Source organism: Protopterus annectens, chromosome 5.part0 (assembly GCF_019279795.1).
Source record: "Protopterus annectens isolate FY-2018-M chromosome 5.part0, PAN1.0, whole genome shotgun sequence".
NCBI lineage: Eukaryota > Metazoa > Chordata > Ceratodontiformes > Protopteridae > Protopterus > Protopterus annectens.
Genome location: NC_056735.1, coordinates 1,035,975,879 through 1,036,000,002, shown reverse-complemented (window position 1 = coordinate 1,036,000,002; position 24,124 = coordinate 1,035,975,879). Strand labels below are relative to the sequence as shown.

General features: G+C 39.3%; 1 protein-coding gene across 1 annotated transcript in view; it reads left to right on the top strand.

Moving 5' to 3' along the window:
- The window catches only part of LOC122802314 (beta-galactoside alpha-2,6-sialyltransferase 2-like), a 355,917-nt gene that overhangs the window by 139,039 nt on the left and 192,754 nt on the right, over nucleotides 1–24,124 (top strand). Inside the window, exon 3 of the mRNA XM_044071957.1 lies at nucleotides 19,871–20,045. Within this exon, the coding sequence (XP_043927892.1) occupies nucleotides 19,871–20,045 (175 nt within the window). The remainder of the gene's footprint in view (nucleotides 1–19,870; nucleotides 20,046–24,124) is intronic.

Below are 24,124 nucleotides of genomic sequence, written 5' to 3'. Positions count from 1 at the left end.
ATCAGCCCAAGGGCCAGCAAGGTTCCATAGCTTATGCCAGCCAAGAAAGTTATTTTCCTGTGCCACTGTCCAGCAGAGACACAGAAGTGATCCCCGGGGTGTATTTCCTATTTCCCATCCACTCATCAAGATTTTTCTTGAAGTGTGCTAATGAAGAAATTTGCTTGACATAGATGGGTAGCATGTTCCAGAGTATAGGAAGTCTCTGGGACAGGAATCTATCCCTCCGGCATGTTCTGTTTATTGTGGTGACAAGGTTTAGGTCCCTAGAGCATGTAGCTCGGAGGGATTGGGATTTCTTTAGGTGTAGCATGTCCAGCAGCTCTGGGTTTGACATAGCTTTATATGTTAGGCAGAGATCACCTGGGAGTAAGCGATATGCAACGGAGTAAAGTTGGAGTTTTTTGAGGCAGTCAGTGTAGGGCATTTGTTTGAGGCCAGTAATTCTCTTTGTGAGGTACTTCTGTGGCCTTTCCAGCTGCTGCAGATGTCTTGTGAGGTACATTCCAAAAGGGGCATTGTACTCTATAATGGGTCTAATGAGTGACAAGTAGAGGGGAACAATGACCTCTTTTTTCCTGGATGAGAACCCTTTTATGATGAGGTGTGCCACGTAGAAGGACTTCCTGACTACTGTGGGGATGTGACTATCAAAGGAGAGACTACTGTCCACCTGGTCCCACGGTCCCTTATCATGCATTCAGTGTTAAGTAGATTGCTGCCCTAGTGGTAGTTCATGGGTGCAGAGTTTTTACCAAATGGGATGACACTGCACTTTTTGGCATTGAGCTTGAGGCCGTGGCTCACCAGGCATCTGTCTCAGTGAGGCCCTTCTGTAGGATGTCCCCATCATTTGGGGACTTGACTATGGCTCCTAGTTTGCAGTCATCTGTGAACTTCATTAGCCAGAGGCCTTCTGTGTTAGCCTGTACTTCAGAGAAGTAGATACCAAACAGGAGAGATCCCAGGACGGAACCTTGTGGTACTCCACTTGTCACTGCTTTGAGGTCAGATTTGGATTCTGCAACTTTTACAGTGTGGGTTCTGTCAGTGAGCCAGTTGGCAACCCATCTTTTGTCGTAAGGATTTATACCTAGTGTAGTAAGTTTAGCTATAATTACAGAATGGGGGATGGTGTTTAAAGCCTTGGCAAGGTCAAGGTAGGCAGTGTGAACCACCTTACCCTCATCCACAGCTTTGGTGACTGCCTCAAAGAAGTCGATCAGGTTCAGGAGGCATGATCTGCCTTTCACAAACCCGAACTGGGTGGGATCCAGAGTTTGGAGGTTACCAATGTCTTTGTTTATGAGTTCCATGATGATACATTCCATGGCCTTGCAGACCAGACCTGTCAGGCTAATAGGTCCCGCAATCAGTGGTGGCTCCCCCTTTGTGGAGTGGGATAACTGTTTCTGTGTGCCATTCAGTGCGCACAAAGCCTGATGCGAGGCTATTGTTGAACATGGTGCTTGAGTGGAGAGCCAGTTCGTTCTGACGTTCGTGTAAAACCCAGCCTGGGATGCTGTCCGGTCCCATGGATGCTGTGTTTTTGGCTTTAGAGAGTGCAGCTTTTACCTGCATAGTTGTGATTACAGGGACTCTGCATTCTTCCTGTATAGGTATGGGCCCTTTAGGGGGTGAGAGGGGGGTAAAGTTAGCACTGAACCTATCTGCTAGGATGTTGGCAATATCAGTTGGTTCTGTAATTTTCATGCCTTTGTGCTGTAACTCAGAGCAGATCTGGGTGTTGCCATCTAGATTCTTGACATAGCTATAGAATGCTTTATGGTTGTCCTTGGATTTAGTGGCAATTTTGTTTTCGTAGCTAGCTTTGGAGGATATTATAAGGGATCTCAGCTTCTTACTGAGGCTGACCAGGGAGCTCCTCCACTCATGGGATTTTAGTCTCTTTTGCAACAGTTTCTTCCTTTTGTTGTACAGTTTGTTTATGACAGGGGACCACCAGTTTGGCTTCCTTTTTTTGGAGGATAGCGTCTTAGATCTGTTTGGGATAGCACGATCCATGCACTCGTGTAAGTGCTTATTGAGTGGATTTGTGATTCAGCAGTTGTAACTGTATTATCCATCTGCATGGGTATCATGAAGTTTACCACTTCTGTCTTAAGAAGCATGAAGTTTGCTTTGGAGAAATTTTTTACTGTGGTTTCCTTAATGGGGGGTGGGGGCGGGATGTGGATATCAAGGGTGATAAGCTTATGGTTGGATCGGACCAACAAGGAGTTGACTTCAGGTGTCATATTGGTAATGACTAGGCCTAGGATATTGTTGCCCCTGGTTGGGGTGTGGTTAAGTTGATCTAGGGCACTGGAGTTTATGAATTCCAGAAAGCGTTGAGCTAAGGAGTTGGTAAACAAGTAGTTTTCCCAGTTAATGGTGGGGAAGTTGAAGTCGCCCTTTATTAGGGTGTATGGTTGAACCCTAATATTTTCCAGTACATCAAGAAAAGAGCAGTGGGAATCCTGGGGCATGGTGGGGGATCTGTAGCAAGCTACAATTTGGATTGCAGTTTTGCCCAGAGTTAGTTGCACTTGGATAACCTTGGATACATTATGCTGAGCAACTAGCCTGGAGGTGTGGATATCCTTAATGAATATGAACACACCTCCGCCTTTGGTGTTTCGGTCCAGGTTACATGGCTGAAAAGTGTGGTATGAGTTGTAGCCTGGTAGTGCAGGGGTGCTCTCTGGAGCCTTGAAACAGGTCTCAGTCACTGCACAGATATCGATGTTCTCCATTTTAAGGGGTGCCTCAAGTGAGTGCATTTTGAGATTTAGACTTCTAGCATTGAGTAGCATTACCCTCAGTTTTTGCTTGCCTGTTCCTGTTATGGTAGTGAATTTGTTATTTGAACCCTGCCTAAAAAAGGCACTATAGGGGCAGCAAGAACCTTAGCCAGTATCCGGAATCCCAGGGGTGACAGGTGCAGGCCATCTGTGGCAAAGCATCGTGGTCTGTCGACCATGTCATCCCAAGCAGACAGATTCTGGATCCCCTTAGAATGACATCAGAAGTTTAGCCAATTGTTGATGTCATTCATTTTGTCCTTGTACTGTGGTATCATTCTGGGCGATGGCAGAATGCTACTCAGGGCTAGGGTCATATATGTATGTATATATATATATATATATATATATATATATATATATGTGTGTGTGTGTGTGTGTGTATGCATATACATATCTTGCTTATGAAATATCTCTTGCTGTAGGTTTATAAAAGAGATTTTTGATGAATGGCAAAGCTACAAGTCCCAAAATCATCTTCCGTAATCCTATAATAAGATATTTTGTGCATGAAAGAACTAGCCTGGTATTCAGAAGGATTTACTACAATAGGGAAACATTTAGAGGTTAAGCCTAAGTAATTCAGACAGAAAGGGTCCTGCTACTACTTTACACAGGCACTGACCAAAGCATAGAGACTTGTCAGGCTGGTGAAGCTGCATGCAAATGTGAATGATCGAGAGGTGGCTAATGCGAATTCCCTCCAACATGGTTCTGGTAATGGACTAATTTGCTAGAATGAATCAGAGATTTTATTATTTTCATGAGGAGGAAAAAGGGAAGTCTGTAGTTGCTATAATTAAATCAAAAGCTGCTTCAACAAAGTATTAGTTTAAGGGTGTGCACACTTACGCAACCAGCTTATTGTACTTTTTTTATTTTTTATATTTTTTCCCCTAACAGATTTGATTGTTTTTCAATTGAATTGCACAGGTTATAGGTCACATTACTGCGGTGGTGGTGCTGCGGTAGCGTTGTCGCCTCACAGTATGACGTTGTCCTGTTCGATTCTCAGCTAGAGCTTCTTCTGTGTGGAAACATGCGTGAATGGGTGTACCTTTGTTGAAGGTTGTGCATCAGAGCTGGCAACTCGGCACGTAAAAATCTACTGCCAATCATTAGCAGACCAGAGTTCCGCTGTGGTGACCCCTAACCGGGAAAAGCCGAAAGACACAACAAAAAGAGGGAAAGTTTTGAAATTATTTATTGTGGTCTGATTTTTTTTATATAATAAAAACCTGACATTTTACAGGGGTGTGTACACTTTTTATATCCACTATATTTTTTAATATCCTCATATAATTATATCATATTTGAAATCAGGTCTTTTTGCCAGTGATGCTATTCTCTGATTAGAAGATTGTAGTTCAGATTTTATTTTGTTGTTATTTTAACACTGATTTTTTTTTCTTTGTAATTTTGATTTTAATATAATTTCTTCTAATTTGCTTTAAACAGAAAATAGTCTGTGGGTTATGTGCACTTGTTTTTTAAGGGCGACTATGGATAAGTTTTCATTCATTGCTTACTATGTGTGGTTAATAAATGTACATGAAGTGGTGGTAAATGCCTGATGGCGTGATTAGGGAGGAGATAAAAATATGCACATCTTGTCGCTGATAAATATTTATCATAATTTTGTGTCATCACACTCTTATTGTGTCTGTGTGTCTGTCTGTTACCTTAGATTTAGATGTCTGTAAGACATTTCAGCTGCTTGAATCATTTTCTGCCAGCACAGATGTAATAATTTCAAAGAAGATAGCCCTTAAATGGTTTCCACCTTGGTTTACATTAATGTGATCAGGTGTATTGACAGTGTCACAGCTCTGTGAATAACTCCCTGTTGAATGTCTGCTGTAACAGCAAGGTTTTTAGATTCAGACTCGTGTGCAGTACTAGATGTCCTTCAAGGATGCATCTGCAGTCATAACAAATGGGTTGTCCTGTCGTCAGGCAGCCCTTCGGTCGGCCGGATTCCAAAGTCTGGGTCCGGCTTCGGCTGATGTCGCACTTCACCCGACGTCATCTCTGCTGGTCTTCGGGTATAAAGGCATCAGCCGACGCCATTTTCCTCAGTCTTTCTTGCCGCGTGGCGTCCGAAGCAGAAGCTGTTCGCAAGTGCCGGTCAGTCAGATCCAGAGATTACTACTACCGAATACTATATCACCGATGTCTTAGTTTACAAAATCATTTGCCCCAGCGTTCAGTGGTGAATATATATAATGTTAACCATGTTGCTATATGTTGCACCTTACTACTAAAGTATATAAATATTCCAAGTTAATAAAAATAAAAATACTACCATGAAAAACTCCTAAGAAATACATATAAATAATATATACAATATAATAAACTTGCCATTGTTCAAAAAATATATATATATTATTAATGAAACATATGTAAATATTTTTGTATATATTTGTTATAAATATCGCCTGTGTCAAGCTGAATGTAAAGAACCTTGACATAATGAATATTAAATCTATAATCAAAAATCTAAAAGTAACATTATGTTACATCTATACATTACATATTATGAACTAACTCATTAGTCCGAGTATGGGAAACCAGGACTAAAGAATATTATCTGTTATATGATAACCATTTTAAAACACATTTAATTGATAAGTTATCATTAATCCCTGGTAATAAATGTGCCCTTGTTCGTATCTGCCACATAAGTTCGTCTATCTCTAGCCTGATTTGCCACGGCCCACCTCTTGCGTCAGGTATTCTTTGTTGGACTATGACAAAACTAAATGTGTGTCCACTATTTTCCATAATATGCTTGGCTAAAGCGTTGTTTTCATCTTTTTTGCCAATAGCATAAATATGTTCATATATTCTGGTCTTAATTCTACGTTCTGTCTTACCAATGTAAAATGCTTTACATTGGTTACAAAGAGCAGCGTATACCACGGATTTAGATTCACAATTATAAAAATTGTTAATTTTGTATGTCTTGTCCATGATAGTAAAATGTGTGCATACTTTCAAGAATCTACATTGTGCACAAGCACCACACTTGTGCATTCCGTTTGGACGCTGCGAAGTAGATTTTTTCGGTGCCCTTTCCAAAATGGCCTTTAAATTTTGACCCTTCCTATATGTTATTCTAGGTTTATCACCTAGTAGTGTGGATAGGGTACTGTCATGATTAATGACGTCCCAATTCTTGTTTACAATTTCCCTGATTTTTTTAAAATCAAGTGAGAAGGTGTACAAGAAAGAGGCACTATAATTGATGTTGTTAGTTCTATCATTACTCAATGAATCATCCTTATTTGATACCATGTTTTCCTCAACAGAAGCTCCGTTATTAAGAAGCGGAGTAAATTGACCTGCATACCGTTTGTTGACTACTTCTGTAATTATGTTGTCAATTAACGTACATGGATAACCTCTTATTATAAACATGTTCTTTAGCTTGCTGCATTCCAATTCAAAGTCTTGGTCAACAGTGACCATACGTGACGCCCTGACTATCTGGCCTTTCACGACTGATCTTTTCTGGTAGTAAGGGTGACTACTAGAAAAGTGCAGCAAGCTATTAGAATATGTGGGTTTTCTATATATGTTACTTTTTAGCCTTTGGTTACTAACATCTTTTGTAAGGAGTATATCAAGATAGTTAATTTCACTTTCCTGTATGTTGTATGTAAACTGTAGGAAGTTTGTCATGCTAGTTATTTGTTCTATGAAGCTTGGAATAATTTCCCTATTTCCCTTCCATAGGCAAAAAATGTCGTCCTGGTACCTCCTATACCAGGACACATGTTGTTTAAACAAAGCATCCTTGAATAAGAGTTCTTTTTCCCAATATGCCAACACGGCATTAGCAAATGAGCCCCCACATGGGGAACCCATAGCTACTCCTGAAGTTTGTAAATAAAAGATGTTCTCAAAGACAAAAAAGTTGTTTACCAAAACTAACTCTAAAAGTGTTTCTGTTAAGTAAATTGTCTTTTCTTCTACTTTTTTGGTAAACATAAATTCTCTTATCCAATTGAGACCTATGTCTTGAGGTATAACCGTGTACAGGTCTTTTATATCAATAGTGAGAAAGACAATATCTGTGGAATATTCAATTTCTCCTATGTCTTGCAAAAAAGACCAGGAATCCTTGCAAATATGTACCTCTTGTGCCAACAAGGGTTTGATAATACTATCGACCATCCTAGCACATGCATAGGTGGCCGAACCCCTTCCGTCAACAATTGGTCTAAATGGCGGTGAATTGAGTTGTTTATGTAATTTGGGTGTGCCAAAAAAGGCTGAGATTTTTGGGGCTGGCATTTGCAAATATTTGTATGTTTCTGGGTTGATAAACCCTTCAATAAGTAAATCATATAATGTGTTGTTGATCCTCCTATAAGCCCCATGTATTTCATTAAGGGATACTTCTTGATAAACAGGTGTGTTTAAATGCTTCCTCATATATTCTACATATTTGAAGTTATCCATAAATACCACCCCTCCACCCTTGTCAGGTTTCATGACACGAATGTTACAATCCCTGAGAAGCTGGAGAAAATCCCACTCCAATGTGGTCATGTTATTAAGATCTCTTTGATTGTTATACGTAATTTGTTTTTTTATTGCCCAGAGATCTATTTCGCACATTTTCTCAAAAACTAATAGGGTAGGATGGAGGGGTGGATTATAAATACTTGATACTCTGAGAGGATTCAACAATTCTGTATTATTACCCAATATGTAATTTAAATTAAGTTTCCTGACGAAAACTTTCAAGTCAACCAGAGTCTTTGCTATGTCCATATGTTGCCCCGGAACAAAGGACAAATCCTTTGCAAAAAAGTCAACAATGTCCTGGTGAATATCAATAAGTGTATAATTATACAACTTAAAGTCATTGTTTGAACTTCTCAAGATACGTGGTTCTTGGCCAAAAGAGGGGGTCTCAGTCATCTCCGCCTCCCCCCTCGTCTGTTGTTCCTCGTATTGTTCCCTGTTTGGGCTCTCATACGGTTCGTCGTGGGGGCATGGCCGACCTGGTGAAAAACCTGACCATCCTGCTGATTAAAGTCATCAATAAATTGGTCTGATGGTTGAATGTTTTCCCTCTGTCCATATGTTGGAATGTTAGGTTGGTTCGAGTTAGTTGCATTATTATTATTCAGCCTTGGGCTTCTTCTACGACCCTGTCCTTGCATGGGAAAACCTTCCTGAATGTTACCATCATTGGTATTTTCTCCTGTGCTAACGTTGTTATTTTGCCCCATCTGGTTTGTAACTTCCCCTTGGACAGCTTGCGTTTTGTTTTGGGGCCTAGGATAAGCAACTTTGTTGGCATAGTCTGTTAGATCTCTATTTAGTTTTTTCTTTTTACTGGCCAATAATTTCTCCATGCTGGCTTCAATACTGGAGAAAATACGGCAATAGTCGTATTTATACCTCAGAAATTCATTATCTGTTGTTATGTTCTTCTCGAGAGCATCCAAATCTGTGGCTAAGCTTGCAATATCCTTTGCATAAAAAACAATAAGGGCCTGCAAAAATTCAATCCCCTGTTGGTCGAATAAAGCCAGCAACTCTTGGTGAAAAATAGAATTTTCCACCAACCCTGATGGATACCGCCATTGTCTCAAACCTTTTGGGACAACCTTGTGTTTAACACATTCCGTGAGGTATGCGACTTCAAGTTGTAATTTTTTGTATTTATACAGCTTGTTGTCAAATTCCTCAATTTTGTCCCCCAATGAGTTAAAGTTATCCGTTTGGTTAGCGTTAGGTTCAATGCGCAAAGTGAACCCTTGGCTGAAAAAGTTGTCATTCTTTAAGAAGTCAGCCATGGTTGGTATTCTTTGCTTATTTAAATTAACTTGATTATTAGCATTATTACTCAAATTAATGATATTATTGTTACCTAAAGTTGGCGCCCCGAATGAAATAACTGCTGGTCGAGACTGTTCATTTGAAGCTGATGTACCGCTTTCCGTCGATGTTGAACCAGACGGTGGTGTTATAGTTACGGGAGGTTGTTGCCCGTTAGGAATGGAGAAATCAATGTCACTCTGCTGTGTTAAAGCCAAAACTGGAGATCTGTTTACTTGGGTAGAAGTCAACGCGGAAATTGCGTCGACTTTTTGAGTCAAAGCGTCCACTCTGCCCAAAAGCAATTCCACAAGGGTAGTTAAATCACTGTTGGAACCGTTAGAACCATTCGTGCTCCTTTCCGGAGTGTTTGTAACTTTTTCAGACATGTTCTGCTGCATACCAAGAGCCTTTGAAGTATCTCCGGTTCCGCTCGCCATCCGAAACGACAATGGACAGGCAAAAAGACTTAGACAATAAACTTGAGCAAATTAGCGAACAGAACACTATAAGAGAATACTTATAAAAAAGGCAGACGTTTTATTTAAACCAGATAAATGTTAGCGCTTTCGGCTAAATCGAATATTTAGCCTTCCTCAGACAAACAGCAGAATGTGAAAATGGTATTCCTTACATACATACTTGAAACCAATCAGAATGAAATGCATCCCTTGATTACCCGTAACCTTGACTACCTTAAAGCAAATTAATATGTTACATGTATAACTTTTAAAATTCAAATAAACATGTATTTTAAAGTGTAAATAAGGATAAAATACTTTGTATACAATTTATACAATATATTATATTAACATTTTATAAGTATTCTCTTATAGTGTTCTGTTCGCTAATTTGCTCAAGTTTATTGTCTTTAAGTCTTTTTGCCTGTCCATTGTCGTTTCGGATGGCGAGCGGAACCGGAGATACTTCAAAGGCTCTTGGTATGCAGCAGAACATGTCTGAAAAAGTTACAAACACTCCGGAAAGGAGCACGAATGGTTCTAACGGTTCCAATGGTGATTTAACTACCCTTGTGGAATTGCTTTTGGGCAGAGTGGACGCTTTGACTCAAAAAGTCGACGCAATTTCCGCGTTGACTTCTACCCAAGTAAACAGATCTCCAGTTTTGGCTTTAACACAGCAGAGTGACATTGATTTCTCCATTCCTAACGGGCAACAACCTCCCGTAACTATAACACCACCATCTGGTTCAACATCGACGGAAAGCGGTACATCAGCTTCAAATGAACAGTCTCGACCAGCAGTTATTTCATTTGGGGCGCCAACTTTAGGTAACAATAATATCATTAATTTGAGTAATAATGCTAATAATCAAGTTAATTTAAATAAGCAAAGAATACCAACCATGGCTGACTTCTTAAAGAATGACAACTTTTTCAGCCAAGGGTTCACTTTGCGCATTGAACCTAACGCTAACCAAACGGATAACTTTAACTCATTGGGGGACAAAATTGAGGAATTTGACAACAAGCTGTATAAATACAAAAAATTACAACTTGAAGTCGCATACCTCACGGAATGTGTTAAACACAAGGTTGTCCCAAAAGGTTTGAGACAATGGCGGTATCCATCAGGGTTGGTGGAAAATTCTATTTTTCACCAAGAGTTGCTGGCTTTATTCGATCAACAGGGGATTGAATTTTTGCAGGCCCTTATTGTTTTTTATGCAAAGGATATTGCAAGCTTAGCCACAGATTTGGATGCCCTCGAGAAGAACATAACAACAGATAATGAATTTCTGAGGTACAAATACGATTATTGTCGTATTTTCTCCAGTATTGAAGCCAGCATGGAGAAATTATTGGCCAGTAAAAAGAAAAAACTAAATAGAGATCTAACAGATTATGCCAACAAAGTTGCTTATCCTAGGCCCCAAAACAAAATGCAAGTTGCCCAAGGGGAAGTTACAAACCAGATGGGGCAAAATAACAACGTTAGCTCAGGAGAAAACACCAATGATGGTAACATTCAGGAAGGTTTTCCTGTGCAAGGACAGGGTCGTAGAAGAAGCCCAAGGCTGAATAATAATAATGCAACTAACTCGAACCAACCTAACATTCCAACATATGGACAGAGGGAAAACATTCAACCATCAGACCAATTTATTGATGACTTTAATCAGCAGGATGGTCAGGTTTTTCACCAGGTCGGCCATGCCCCCACGACGAACCGTATGAGAGCCCAAACAGGGAACAATACGAGGAACAACAGACGAGGGGGGAGGCTGAGATGACTGAGACCCCCTCTTTTGGCCAAGAACCACGTATCTTGAGAAGTTCAAACAATGACTTTAAGTTGTATAATTATACACTTATTGATATTCACCAGGACATTGTTGACTTTTTTGCAAAGGATTTGTCCTTTGTTCCAGGGCAACATATGGACATAGCAAAGACTCTGGTTGACTTGAAAGTTTTCGTCAGGAAACTTAATTTAAATTACATATTGGGTAATAATACAGAATTGTTGAATCCTCTCAGAGTATCAAGTATTTATAATCCACCCCTCCATCCTACCCTATTAGTTTTTGAGAAAATGTGCGAAATAGATCTCTGGGCAATAAAAAAACAAATTACGTATAACAATCAAAGAGATCTTAATAACATGACCACATTGGAGTGGGATTTTCTCCAGCTTCTCAGGGATTGTAACATTCGTGTCATGAAACCTGACAAGGGTGGAGGGGTGGTATTTATGGATAACTTCAAATATGTAGAATATATGAGGAAGCATTTAAACACACCTGTTTATCAAGAAGTATCCCTTAATGAAATACATGGGGCTTATAGGAGGATCAACAACACATTATATGATTTACTTATTGAAGGGTTTATCAACCCAGAAACATACAAATATTTGCAAATGCCAGCCCCAAAAATCTCAGCCTTTTTTGGCACACCCAAATTACATAAACAACTCAATTCACCGCCATTTAGACCAATTGTTGACGGAAGGGGTTCGGCCACCTATGCATGTGCTAGGATGGTCGATAGTATTATCAAACCCTTGTTGGCACAAGAGGTACATATTTGCAAGGATTCCTGGTCTTTTTTGCAAGACATAGGAGAAATTGAATATTCCACAGATATTGTCTTTTCTCACTATTGATATAAAAGACCTGTACACGGTTATACCTCAAGACATAGGTCTCAATTGGATAAGAGAATTTATGTTTACCAAAAAAGTAGAAGAAAAGACAATTTACTTAACAGAAACACTTTTAGAGTTAGTTTTGGTAAACAACTTTTTTGTCTTTGAGAACATCTTTTATTTACAAACTTCAGGAGTAGCTATGGGTTCCCCATGTGGGGGCTCATTTGCTAATGCCGTGTTGGCATATTGGGAAAAAGAACTCTTATTCAAGGATGCTTTGTTTAAACAACATGTGTCCTGGTATAGGAGGTACCAGGACGACATTTTTTGCCTATGGAAGGGAAATAGGGAAATTATTCCAAGCTTCATAGAACAAATAACTAGCATGACAAACTTCCTACAGTTTACATACAACATACAGGAAAGTGAAATTAACTATCTTGATATACTCCTTACAAAAGATGTTAGTAACCAAAGGCTAAAAAGTAACATATATAGAAAACCCACATATTCTAATAGCTTGCTGCACTTTTCTAGTAGTCACCCTTACTACCAGAAAAGATCAGTCGTGAAAGGCCAGATAGTCAGGCGCCACGCATGGTCACTGTTGACCAAGACTTTGAATTGGAATGCAGCAAGCTAAAGAACATGTTTATAATAAGAGGTTATCCATGTACGTTAATTGACAACATAATTACAGAAGTAGTCAACAAACGGTATGCAGGTCAATTTACTCCGCTTCTTAATAACGGAGCTTCTGTTGAGGAAAACATGGTATCAAATAAGGATGATTCATTGAGTAATGATAGAACTAACAACATCAATTATAGTGCCTCTTTCTTGTACACCTTCTCACTTGATTTTAAAAAAATCAGGGAAATTGTAAACAAGAATTGGGACGTCATTAATCATGACAGTACCCTATCCACACTACTAGGTGATAAACCTAGAATAACATATAGGAAGGGTCAAAATTTAAAGGCCATTTTGGAAAGGGCACCGAAAAAATCTACTTCGCAGCGTCCAAACGGAATGCACAAGTGTGGTGCTTGTGCACAATGTAGATTCTTGAAAGTATGCACACATTTTACTATCATGGACAAGACATACAAAATTAACAATTTTTATAATTGTGAATCTAAATCCGTGGTATACGCTGCTCTTTGTAACCAATGTAAAGCATTTTACATTGGTAAGACAGAACGTAGAATTAAGACCAGAATATATGAACATATTTATGCTATTGGCAAAAAAGACGAAAACGACGCTTTAGCCAAGCATATTATGGAAAATAGTGGACACACATTTAGTTTTGTCATAGTCCAACAAAGAATACCTGACGCAAGAGGTGGGCCGTGGCAAATCAGGCTAGAGATAGACGAACTTATGTGGCAGATACGAACAAGGGCACATTTATTACCAGGGATTAATGATAACTTATCAATTAAATGTGTTTTAAAATGGTTATCATATAACAGATAATATTCTTTAGTCCTGGTTTCCCATACTCGGACTAATGAGTTAGTTCATAATATGTAATGTATAGATGTAACATAATGTTACTTTTAGATTTTTGATTATAGATTTAATATTCATTATGTCAAGGTTCTTTACATTCAGCTTGACACAGGCGATATTTATAACAAATATATACAAAAATATTTACATATGTTTCATTAATAATATATATATATTTTTTGAACAATGGCAAGTTTATTATATTGTATATATTATTTATATGTATTTCTTAGGAGTTTTTCATGGTAGTATTTTTATTTTTATTTTTATTAACTTGGAATATTTATATACTTTAGTAGTAAGGTGCAACATATAGCAACATGGTTAACATTATATATATTCACCACTGAACGCTGGGGCAAATGATTTTGTAAACAAAGACCTCGGTGACAGAGTAACGTTTGCTTCTTGTTGTATAAAAAATGTATACAAAGTATTTTATCCTTATTTACACTTTAAAATACATGTTTATTTGAATTTTAAAAGTTATACATGTAACATATTAATTTGCTTTAAGGTAGTCAAGGTTACGGGTAATCAAGGGATGCATTTCATTCTGATTGGTTTCAAGTATGTATGTAAGGAATACCATTTTCACATTCTGCTGTTTGTCTGAGGAAGGCTAAATATTCGATTTAGCCGAAAGCGCTAACATTTATCTGGTTTAAATAAAACGTCTGCCTTTTTTATAAGTATTCTCTTATAGTGTTCTGTTCGCTAATTTGCTCAAGTTTATTGTCTTTAAGTCTTTTTGCCTGTCTACTACCGAATACTACTTCGAAGACTTCTAAAAAGCTAAGTACCCCGTTGGGGACTCGCCTCAGCCGATGTCAGAAAAAGCGACCAAATTGCAGAAGATACCTCAGATTTCTTGCAGGATCAGAGCATTATCAATTCTCAGCATTGCCCTTTGGCTTATCTACTGCGCCCAGAGTATTCACAAAATGCCTGGCATCAGTAATCGCTCATTGCAGGCTACAGGGAATCCAAATTTATCCATACCTGGACGACTGCCTGTTACAAGCGGACAACAAAAGCAAGCTGACAACAGATTTACAAAGAGTCATTTGCTTACTACAAGCCCTGGGATACACAGTCAATTTAAAAAAGTCAAGACTGATACCATCCCAGACAAGAACATTCTTGGGTGCGGAATTGGACACAGTAAAACAAATGGCATTCCTAACTGCAGAAAAACAAGCACAACTCCCTCTTTACTTCTTGGCATTAACAAAGCAGCACAAACTAACAGCAAGAAAAGTACTGCAGGCCTTGGGCTTCATGGCATCATGCATAATCCTGGTCCCCATGCCAGACTGCATATGAGAAAACTACAGTGGTACCTAAAGAATTTATGGTCTCAACACAGGCACAGCTTAGAAACCGAAATCCCACTAATCCCATGCCTGAAACAAGAGTTCCTATGGTGGGCTCAAGCATGCTAGTCAAACCCAGGCTTGCCCTTCCACAACTTTCAAGCAAACCAAACCATCACAACGGACGCCTCAGACCTAGGCTGGGGGGGCGCACATGTTGGACAAGTGCATACAAGGATTGTGGACTCCAGACCAGCTGCACCTGCACATAAACCAAAAAGAATTGCTGGCAGTAAAACTAGCAATCCAGAAATTCAAACCATTCCTCAAAGAAGGTCATTTAATGATAAGGACAGACAACACCACAGTCATGTGGTACATCAACAAACAGGGAGGCACTCATTCATACCCCTATGCAGAATGACTCTGGACCTTTGGAATATGTCTCTGAGCTACAACATCCAGTTACAGGCAATATTTGTGCGGAAAAGAAAACACCCTAGCAGACATGTTAAGCAGAACCACCTCGGATGCTCACGAATGGATGCTACACCGACATCTTCAAGGCCATCACAAAGAAATGGGGAATGCCACAAATAGACCTATTCGCATCCCCACTCAATCACCAGCTCAAAAAATTCTGCACAAGGACATGCCACCCACTAGCATGGAAGGTGGACTCTCTATCCTTCAGTTGGAAAGGCCTGACAGCATATGCATTTCCACCTCTGCCTTTGATGCACAAGGTACTACTGAAAATCAAAGAGGAACATCCAAGGATAATTCTGATAGCTCCGAATTGGCCAAGACAACACTGGTATCCTTTGCTGAGGAGCATGTCTCAGGGGAGAATGTGGCCAATACCCTGATGCCTTTGATGTTAACTCAGAACAACTACAACATCATGCACCCAAACCTAAAAACCTTGCAACTGACTGCCTGGAACATCACATAACAGCTACTAACCCAGACTTATCCCAAAGGGTTAAAGACATTATCCTTGAAGCCCGCAGACCTTCAACAAGAAGGAACTATGCAGGAAAATGGAAAAGGTTTGTCATTTGGAGTACTGAAAGAGGAAAAGATGTCTCGAACATAGATATTGCTAACATCCTGGAGTACTTGGCAGAGCTTCTACATACGGGCCTGTCCTATTCCTCCATCAAGATATATGCATCAGCTATTTCCGCAGAATACAGCTTCGATCCACCTGTCTTTTCGCATCCTCTACTCAGGCAATTCCTCAGAGGGATCAAGAATGTAAAACCTCCTAGGAAACCACCATTACCAGCATGGGACTTGAACTTTGTGCTAGAAAAATTGACACTCCCTCCATTTGAACCAGCAGCAACAGCAGATCTTCAACACCTATCATGGAAAACTGCTTTCCTACTGGCAATTACTTCAGCAAGGAGGGTTTCGGAACTACAGGCCTTAATGGCAGTACAACCCTTCTTAATCTTCCATCAAGATAGAGTGTCCATGAGAACTAATCCTACTTTTATGCCCAAGGTGGTATCCAGAGTGTCTTTAAACCAGGCAATCCACCTACCTACCTTCTTTCCCAATCCACAGAACATGGGGGAAAGGCTGCTGCATACCTTGGATGTACATAGACAGTTACGCTACTACCTGGACAGAACCAAAAGTAACAGAAAAACTGACCAGCTTTTAGTAGCCTATGCAACAGGAAGGGAAGGAAAAGCAATTTCCAAACAGACATTCTCCAAATGGATAGGAAATTGCATAAGATTCTGTTACTCCTACCATGGAAAACCAGTTCCACAGAACATAAGACCTCATTCTACAAGGGCTACAGCCACTACCACAGCTTTCTTACGAGGAGTGGCAACCAAGGACATTATTGAGGCGGCTACTTGGACCTCCGTGCATACATTTGCCAAGCATTATAATTTACCTCTATACTCTAGATCCCGAGCAGGGTTTGCCACTGCTGTATTGCAAGGGATCCTAACTACACCATAATTCTTCTTCCTCCTCCCCTAGTTTGGCTATGGTATTCTACCCATTTGTTATGACTGCAGATGCATCCTTGAAGGACATAGTACAGTTTTGTATCTACCATAAATGTAGATGTCCGAACAGGATAGCATCTGCAGTCAGGATTACCCACCCTCCTTCCCCTCTGTGGTACTCCTAGGGTATTTACCATCCTTATAGCTAGCTGGGGGGGAGTCTCTTATGGTGTATTTGTTTGTATATATGTACATACATGCTTATTTTTTGTGTTTGCCTTCTACTATTTTGGAAACATTGGCATTTATCCAAAATTTAGCTTTCCTAGAGGGCAACTGGCATCTGGGGCAAGAAACACTGAGGAAAATGGCGTTGGCTGATGCCTTTATACCCGAAGACCAGCAGAGATGACGTCGGGTGAAGTGCGACATCAGCGGCCGGACCCAGACTTTGGAATCCGGCCGACCGAAGGGCTGCCTGACGACAGGACAACCCATTTGTTATGACTGCAGATGCTATCCTGTTCGGACATCTACATTTATGGTAGGTACAAAACTGTACTTTATGTTAAAATATATGCAGTTAACTTGCAGAATTGGAGATGTTTGTCATTGTGTGCATGGCCTTTGATTGACACTGGAGTCCATGGATGATGCAGTGCTCAGCCTTCTGCACTCCATAATGGGACGTAGCACCTCCACGGCCACGTTGGTGTAGATGTTAGCCAGTCTAGCATTGGTGCTGTGCTCCACAGTGTTGCTCATGGCTATGGGCATGAATATACCTTTGCTGGATGCACTGGCTGACTTTTGCAAGATACACAACCTGCACTTGCTATGATGGAGGTTATATCACACCCACACCAACAGAGGGGCTGGCATTGCTGAAAATCCACTTGTTGTCATCACAGCCACATTGCTGCATCTTCTAGTAGTGACATCTACGTAACAGAGGAGATCATATCTGACATGACTACACCATCTCCTTAACCTGTTGTTTCCCATACCTTGCTAGTCTAGACTGAAATCAGTGCAAATTATGACGAGACTGAGCCTACCTTTTCTTTATGATGGACATGAAGACATCTGATACATAATGTAACAACTTGGTCATGCATTGCCCAATGTAGACATGCTACACATTGTTCTGTATGCCACCACATTGTCACTGTGTACATATCAGGGCCTGTAGTGATAGACTAGATGTTGTTGCTGCTTTATACTGTGCACAGTACCTGAGGGACTGTGCCATGGTCATTGCTGTTTTTTTTTTTTTTGCTATCTGTTGGATGTGGTGGTGGTCACAACAGGTTCTGCTGTTGCACAGCTGAAGGGTTTTGTAAATGCTTTCTGGCCTATCTAATGTCATAGTATGTAACATGTTACAAATATCTACCATGCTATTGCAGTGAAATAATGCAGATTTCCCCAAGAAATGTCAAGGTAATGAAACCAGAGTCTCACCAGGTTTAACACATTTCTTTATGAGCATGGGTGATCGTATAATGCTCTTTGGTCATGGCTTGGGGGTTCCATACAGGTGTCATCAGCCAGGGCTCCAGGGGATATCCTGAATCACATGCCATTATGGATGGGATGGAAATTGAAGGGTTTGAGTGCTATGCACATTTTATTCAGTGTGCCATTAGTTATTTGCTAAGTAACTCTGTAGGATATCTCCAACTGGAAGTGGTGACTTATATGCCATATGTGGGAATCAGTCACCTGCAAGGTGCTGTGCAGACATATGGGTTATTATTTTGTGTGTTGCACAGGATCTGGCAGATGATTGAATGGTGGTCCTTCCTATTTTTGTAATATTGTCCATGGATGTTATGTGGACCCTTCATTTCCCAGGACTTCAATGAAACAGGTGATATTGTACAAGCTTTGCACAGTCATGGACGTCTTTCTTGCATTACTCCAACTGTACAGATTTTTCAGACTATCCAGATTTTTGATTTTGTAGGTCTATGGCATGCTCCCCAGCTGTGCAGTCTGTCTTTTTGGCAGAAGAATGTGTTATAAACTTCACTAATTGCCTGTAAATATCCCCAGGTCTTTATCTGAAACACCTCACTGTGATATATGTAACATTGCAAACAATTCATATTCTAAAATAGTGAACATTTATTGTATGTAAAATTAATTACATTCTTCTGAACTCATTATAGGTAAGCTATGTCCCTGCAGAATTATGCATTTCTGTAAAAGAAAAAAAAAATCCAGTTTTGGCATTTCAGAACAAAACTTTTATTTTAGTCTTGCATGACCTTTTTTCTCTTTGCAAGTTATATTTTGAGTTATGCATAGGTGGCAATCCTGTTAGGTATATGACATCTATCTATTCATTAATCTTCCTTTATGTGGAGCAGTACGTTAAAAGCAGGAAGGTGAAGCTTTAGTGTTTGATACTGTTTTGTCATTAAAGGAGACATTAGGAAATACAGGCACATTAATATAACATTCGGCAGTAAATGGGAGTGGTTATATAGGGAAACTAGGGAATATCGTCTTCTAGTTTAGATTTATTGTAGTATATTGAGACTTTGTTTGTTAGACTTCAGTTAATAATAGAGAATTCAGGCAATAGAGAATTCTGTTGAGTTTGTTACAAGTGCTGTAATTTTATTTGATTACCTTCCCTGTACATGAGTCAAGGCTATAAAGGTCTTTCGAGATATGTTATCTTTAATTGCTAGCAGATAAAGGAATACGGTATAATAAAATAAAGCACCTCATTTTTTAAACAGTTTTTAACTAAAAAGCAGGCTTTAGTTTCAAGAAAAATATTGTATAACTAAACATAATCTGCCGTGCATATTAAAAATATACTTTCCTAAACATTTGTAGGGCATATAGCGTCTCAGTCAGTGATAAATTATCCTGTTAAAGGATGAAAGGTGTAGTTGAAATAACCTCATACCATTACTATGAGTGACAGGAGTAGGCAAAGTCTTCATCCTCCACAGTAACACCATCATTTAAAGGGCTGGAATTCCAGGCTGCCTACTCCATCTTACTGTATGGAGGCTCTCTAGGGTCTAAGTGTGCTACTTGCACTACCAAAAGACTGCAGGCTCAAATAACGTTTGGTTGGTAACTTCAGTTTAGGTGGGTAAGTGATTTGGTTAGGGTTGGTCACTAGTGTACACTTCATGGCCAGTGAGATAAATGTGTCCTAGAGGTATTTAGGCTTTATCCATATCTAAAGAAATGCAAAAAAAGTTTAGTTGTTTCCTTTTTTTGTCTTATGAATATATAGTCTATGTACACTTCTGATGCAAGTTATATTTTTTTGCAGTGGTACAGAAAGCCAGACCATAATTTGTTCGCCCCCTACTTACAGTATCGCAAGAAGAACCCAGACCAACCATTTTATATTCTCCATCCAAAGTTTGTATGGGAGCTGTGGAACATTATCCAGGAAAATACAAAGGAAAAAATTCAACCCCATCCGCCTTCTTCAGGATTTATTGGTGAGAGGACATAAACATTTCTTTAACCTAATGGGACTTATGAATGAAAAAAGACCTGTGGTGCTTTAAACATGCTATTTAAATGGGCTATGGCACATTAAACATATTATTTAAATGGAAATGTACTACAGTTATGAATTATATTGTACAAATATAAATGATAAGTTATGCTTTGTGTGTTACCAGGAACGGTCTGTTATAACACTGAGAAATTCTCAGTGAGAATGATGCTTGTCATACCAACTGAAAACTTGGAGCTGGACCTATATGAATAAAAGTAGCATTTCTGATGCCTTTGGCCACACAGTTAATTTTGTATATATATAGATATTTCCTATCAAGTAGACATTGAGATGCGCATCTCCTAGAACAAGCGGTTACGTACATCAACGGTAGCAAAAGATGCAGACATTTAAGTATACTCTTCCAGTGGAACTGCATTAATTGCAAGATGGCAGCTTTTTATTGCCTGTGGTTATTGTTACATTAATTTTCCACTAGCTCTGTTATATTGCAGTTTACATAACATCAAGAAAATAAACCAGTGTCTTGTGAATCCTTCTGTATAAAACAAATGTGTACTATAGTTCAAGGCTTGCTACAATCCGGCTGATGCTGGGTATTACAGACTCAGACCTAGTCCATCCTACTTTTTCAAGAGTATTTATACCAGTCAAAAACAATGACATCTGAGATTGTAAAAACTGTTGTTATTCATGGTTTGTTCATCTGTGGTCCTCTGGTCCCACGGTTAGAGCTAGGACCCATTTATTCATGGATATGGAGCCCCTTTTTAGGGGTTAGACTTTATATATTGGGTGTTTTTCATAAATATGCTCCAGCAGGTATAAGATATACTTAACCTGCAAGTGCTGTTCCTTTTTTTGACTATAATGAAGTTTATGGACTCTGTCAGCAGAAATAGCTTATGCAGTAGTCCAGTGTTACTGGTGCTCTTCTGATTGACCTATGTATGAAATCTGCTACTGTATGTTGTGTCGCCTCTCAGCCATGTGGGAGAATTGTCTGTTTTCTGCTCATTCTTCAAGTTTTGGGTGCATCTTGCAGATGTGTGTCACTGCGGATTTCGTTTTTTTTTTTTAATGTCCTAAAACTGTGAACCACAGTTAATACTGCAATGCGGTTCCAGAATGAAATTCATTGTTTTCAAACGTAATTATTATGTGAAATCCTTAATAAACCAATTGCAAGTAGACTGAAACTACAAACCAGCTACCCATACCCAGCCTTTGCAGTCTTCATGTACTGGTATTTATGCCTGCTGCAAACTCGTCAGCAGTGGTAGTCTTGGTTATACTGTTTTTTGTATGTTTTGATCATACTGCAATATTACAGTTTGTGAGATGGTTTACCCTGAGGCTGTCAGTTAGTAAAGTTAATATAAATAAGTAAGTGGGGGTTAAGTTCCCCCACATGAGAGGTTTGCAGGGGGGGAGGGGTGCCTGTTCCTCTGTTAAAAAAAAAATGCTTTCTTTGACTTCTGTCACACAGGTTTAGTGGGTATGTGTTTTGTTGAGCTTGGCACATCTTATTTGTGGTTAGTGAGTTTATTATAAGATCCATTCCCAACCTCCATTCTGAATGAAAAAAGTGTTCCACATTCTGCAGTTTCAAAAAGGTAGTAATATGTAATGAGAGAAATTCCTTAAAGAAAATTGAGCTTACAAACAATGAACTTACTGTTATAGTCAAGTTCTTTATAATTATATTTCCTCACTGGGGCCGTAGAGGTAAGAAGAAGGAAAAAAGTTGAGGTTGCATCTGCTAAGGAAACTGTCAGCAGCAGTTTTTGTGTTTAAAAAAAAAAAAAAAAAGGGGCATTAAGACAACTTATAGTTTCATAGCTAAGTATTAGGCTAGCTTTCCTTGTAGGCTACTTTAAGCCTAGCCAATTTCCCTTTTGTGGTCAAAATAACCTATCCCATTTGGTTATAAACTGGCCTTACCCGTCTGGAGGTCAATAATTATCTATTTCTTCTAATGAAGATACCTGGCATCATACCATAGATTATTTATATATATGAATCTCTGGGGTGGAAAGTATATAGGCAAGTATTAATTGTCTTTGTAGTTTCAGATATCAGACTTGTAAAATAACAACAACAGATGCTGTCACGGCTTCTTAGCAAACCTTCAGACCACGTGGACCAGAACAGACAAACACTAAACAAGGGTACTCCACACAAATAATAGTGGAAACCCTTATTAAAGGCATTCAGTGTGTGTAGGCTCATAATTATACTGTCTAGATGACATGGTATTCACAGCATACTCCCTCTAAAACTCTTTGGTAAGGACAGCTGTCCTGCATATTCTCAGCTCTAACCTCAACAACTGACTGCCTGGTAAGCCAGTTTCACTACTGAACTTATGTCAGGTTTCATAAAAAATATTGTGCAAACTATAAGTAACCTTATGTATTGTGTAACTTTAAAGAATGTGATCCACAAGTGTTGTCTCTCAAGTCTCTAATGGCATCCTCACCTTACTTGCATCTGCTGTTTTACAAATCTCTGTAATAAAGAGAGATATTGGCAAATTGTCTCTGCTGTGATTCTCCATGCAGTTCTGAGACAAATTATTAGGCACAGGGTAGGGGTCAGCTTCCTACCAGGAAATCTTACAGGAGTATTACGTTGTGTAAGCTAACATCACGCTGTTGTGACAGCCATTGTGGGTCCCCAATTTTGAACCCCCTCCTAAACTTACAAGTTTTTCTCCTTCAAGTCAAGAAGCCAAAAAAAAACATAAAAAGCTATCCGATTTCTGAGGTACAGAATCAGAAAAAAAGGTAATCTTTCAGAATGTTATATATTAGTAGCATAATAGCAAGCCACTTGCTAAAGTGTAACAAGCAGCTTGCTACACTTATCTGGAATGCCACATGCAGAGTGTTGATGCCGTAGTGATTCAGCCGTGACTGCAGAAGGAGTACCAGGATTCAGTTTCCCCAGGTTATTGTACTGCTAGGTTAATTATTTTCCCAAGCTAAGCAAGACTTAATGACCTCTTGAGACAGAGCCAGCTAGTGCATGGGCAGGGCAGTGGTGTAAGTGTTATGATTTTTATCTCACAACTACAAAGTCCAGGCTTTAATTATTTCTTCTTTATTTACTGTGCCTGTGGTGTTTGAACATTTCTCCCTCCTCCATGTGTGTCTGTTTTTTGTGCAGGTGCTTCAGTTTCATTAAATTTGAAGATATGGTGATTAATCGGCTACTTTAAAAATCTGTACATGTGCTATTATATTTATCATAGCTGTTGTGGCCCAATTCCTTGCAGAAAAGCGTCTGAAGATGACTAGTCCATATACCAGTTCAATAAATCCCTCTCCCTTTTTAAACCCCTCTCCCTTGTTTTAAGTCTTAAAACATGATTTAGCCACTGTGCCAGTGGTGCTCATGTTTTTGGGTTGATTGTTTCAATAATGGCTAAAATTGCAAATTGAACATGTGGAGAGCAGCACTTTTGGAACAGTGAATACCAGAGGTGAATGGTGCACTTGAAGGGACTGGATTAGATGTAGCACCAGTCTACTTCACTGTGCCTTGTAATGCATTTAGCTTTCAGGCAGCACAAATGTAATTGTGAAAAGAAAATTGAAGATGGCGCAGGATTTTTTTTACAAGTTTTGAAGCTTCATTTTTTTTCTGTGTAGTTTTTTAGCTTATCTCCCTTTCAGAGTAATTTTATTTTTATTTATCCTTTGCTGACCTAGTTAGTACCACTAAACTAATGGCCTCTTTTCAGGAGAGACCCAAGGTGGTATTTATGCTTCTAGGGTAAGTTTGGCCAGGGAATTGGAAAACTTCCTTCACTCTCTTCATTAGGTGCCGTGGGATCTTATATATCACCTGAGCTACCACCAACTCGAGCATATGGGACCTCTGTTTAACATCTCATCTGAATGATGACATACTCAGGAGTGTAGTGCACCATCCTTGTCATGGACTGCAGTGTTAGCAATCAATGTACCTTCTAAAGGGATATAACCCATGGCCTTCTGTACCAAAGATAAAAGTGCTACCTGTTGTGCCACTTTCACATTCGCACCATAA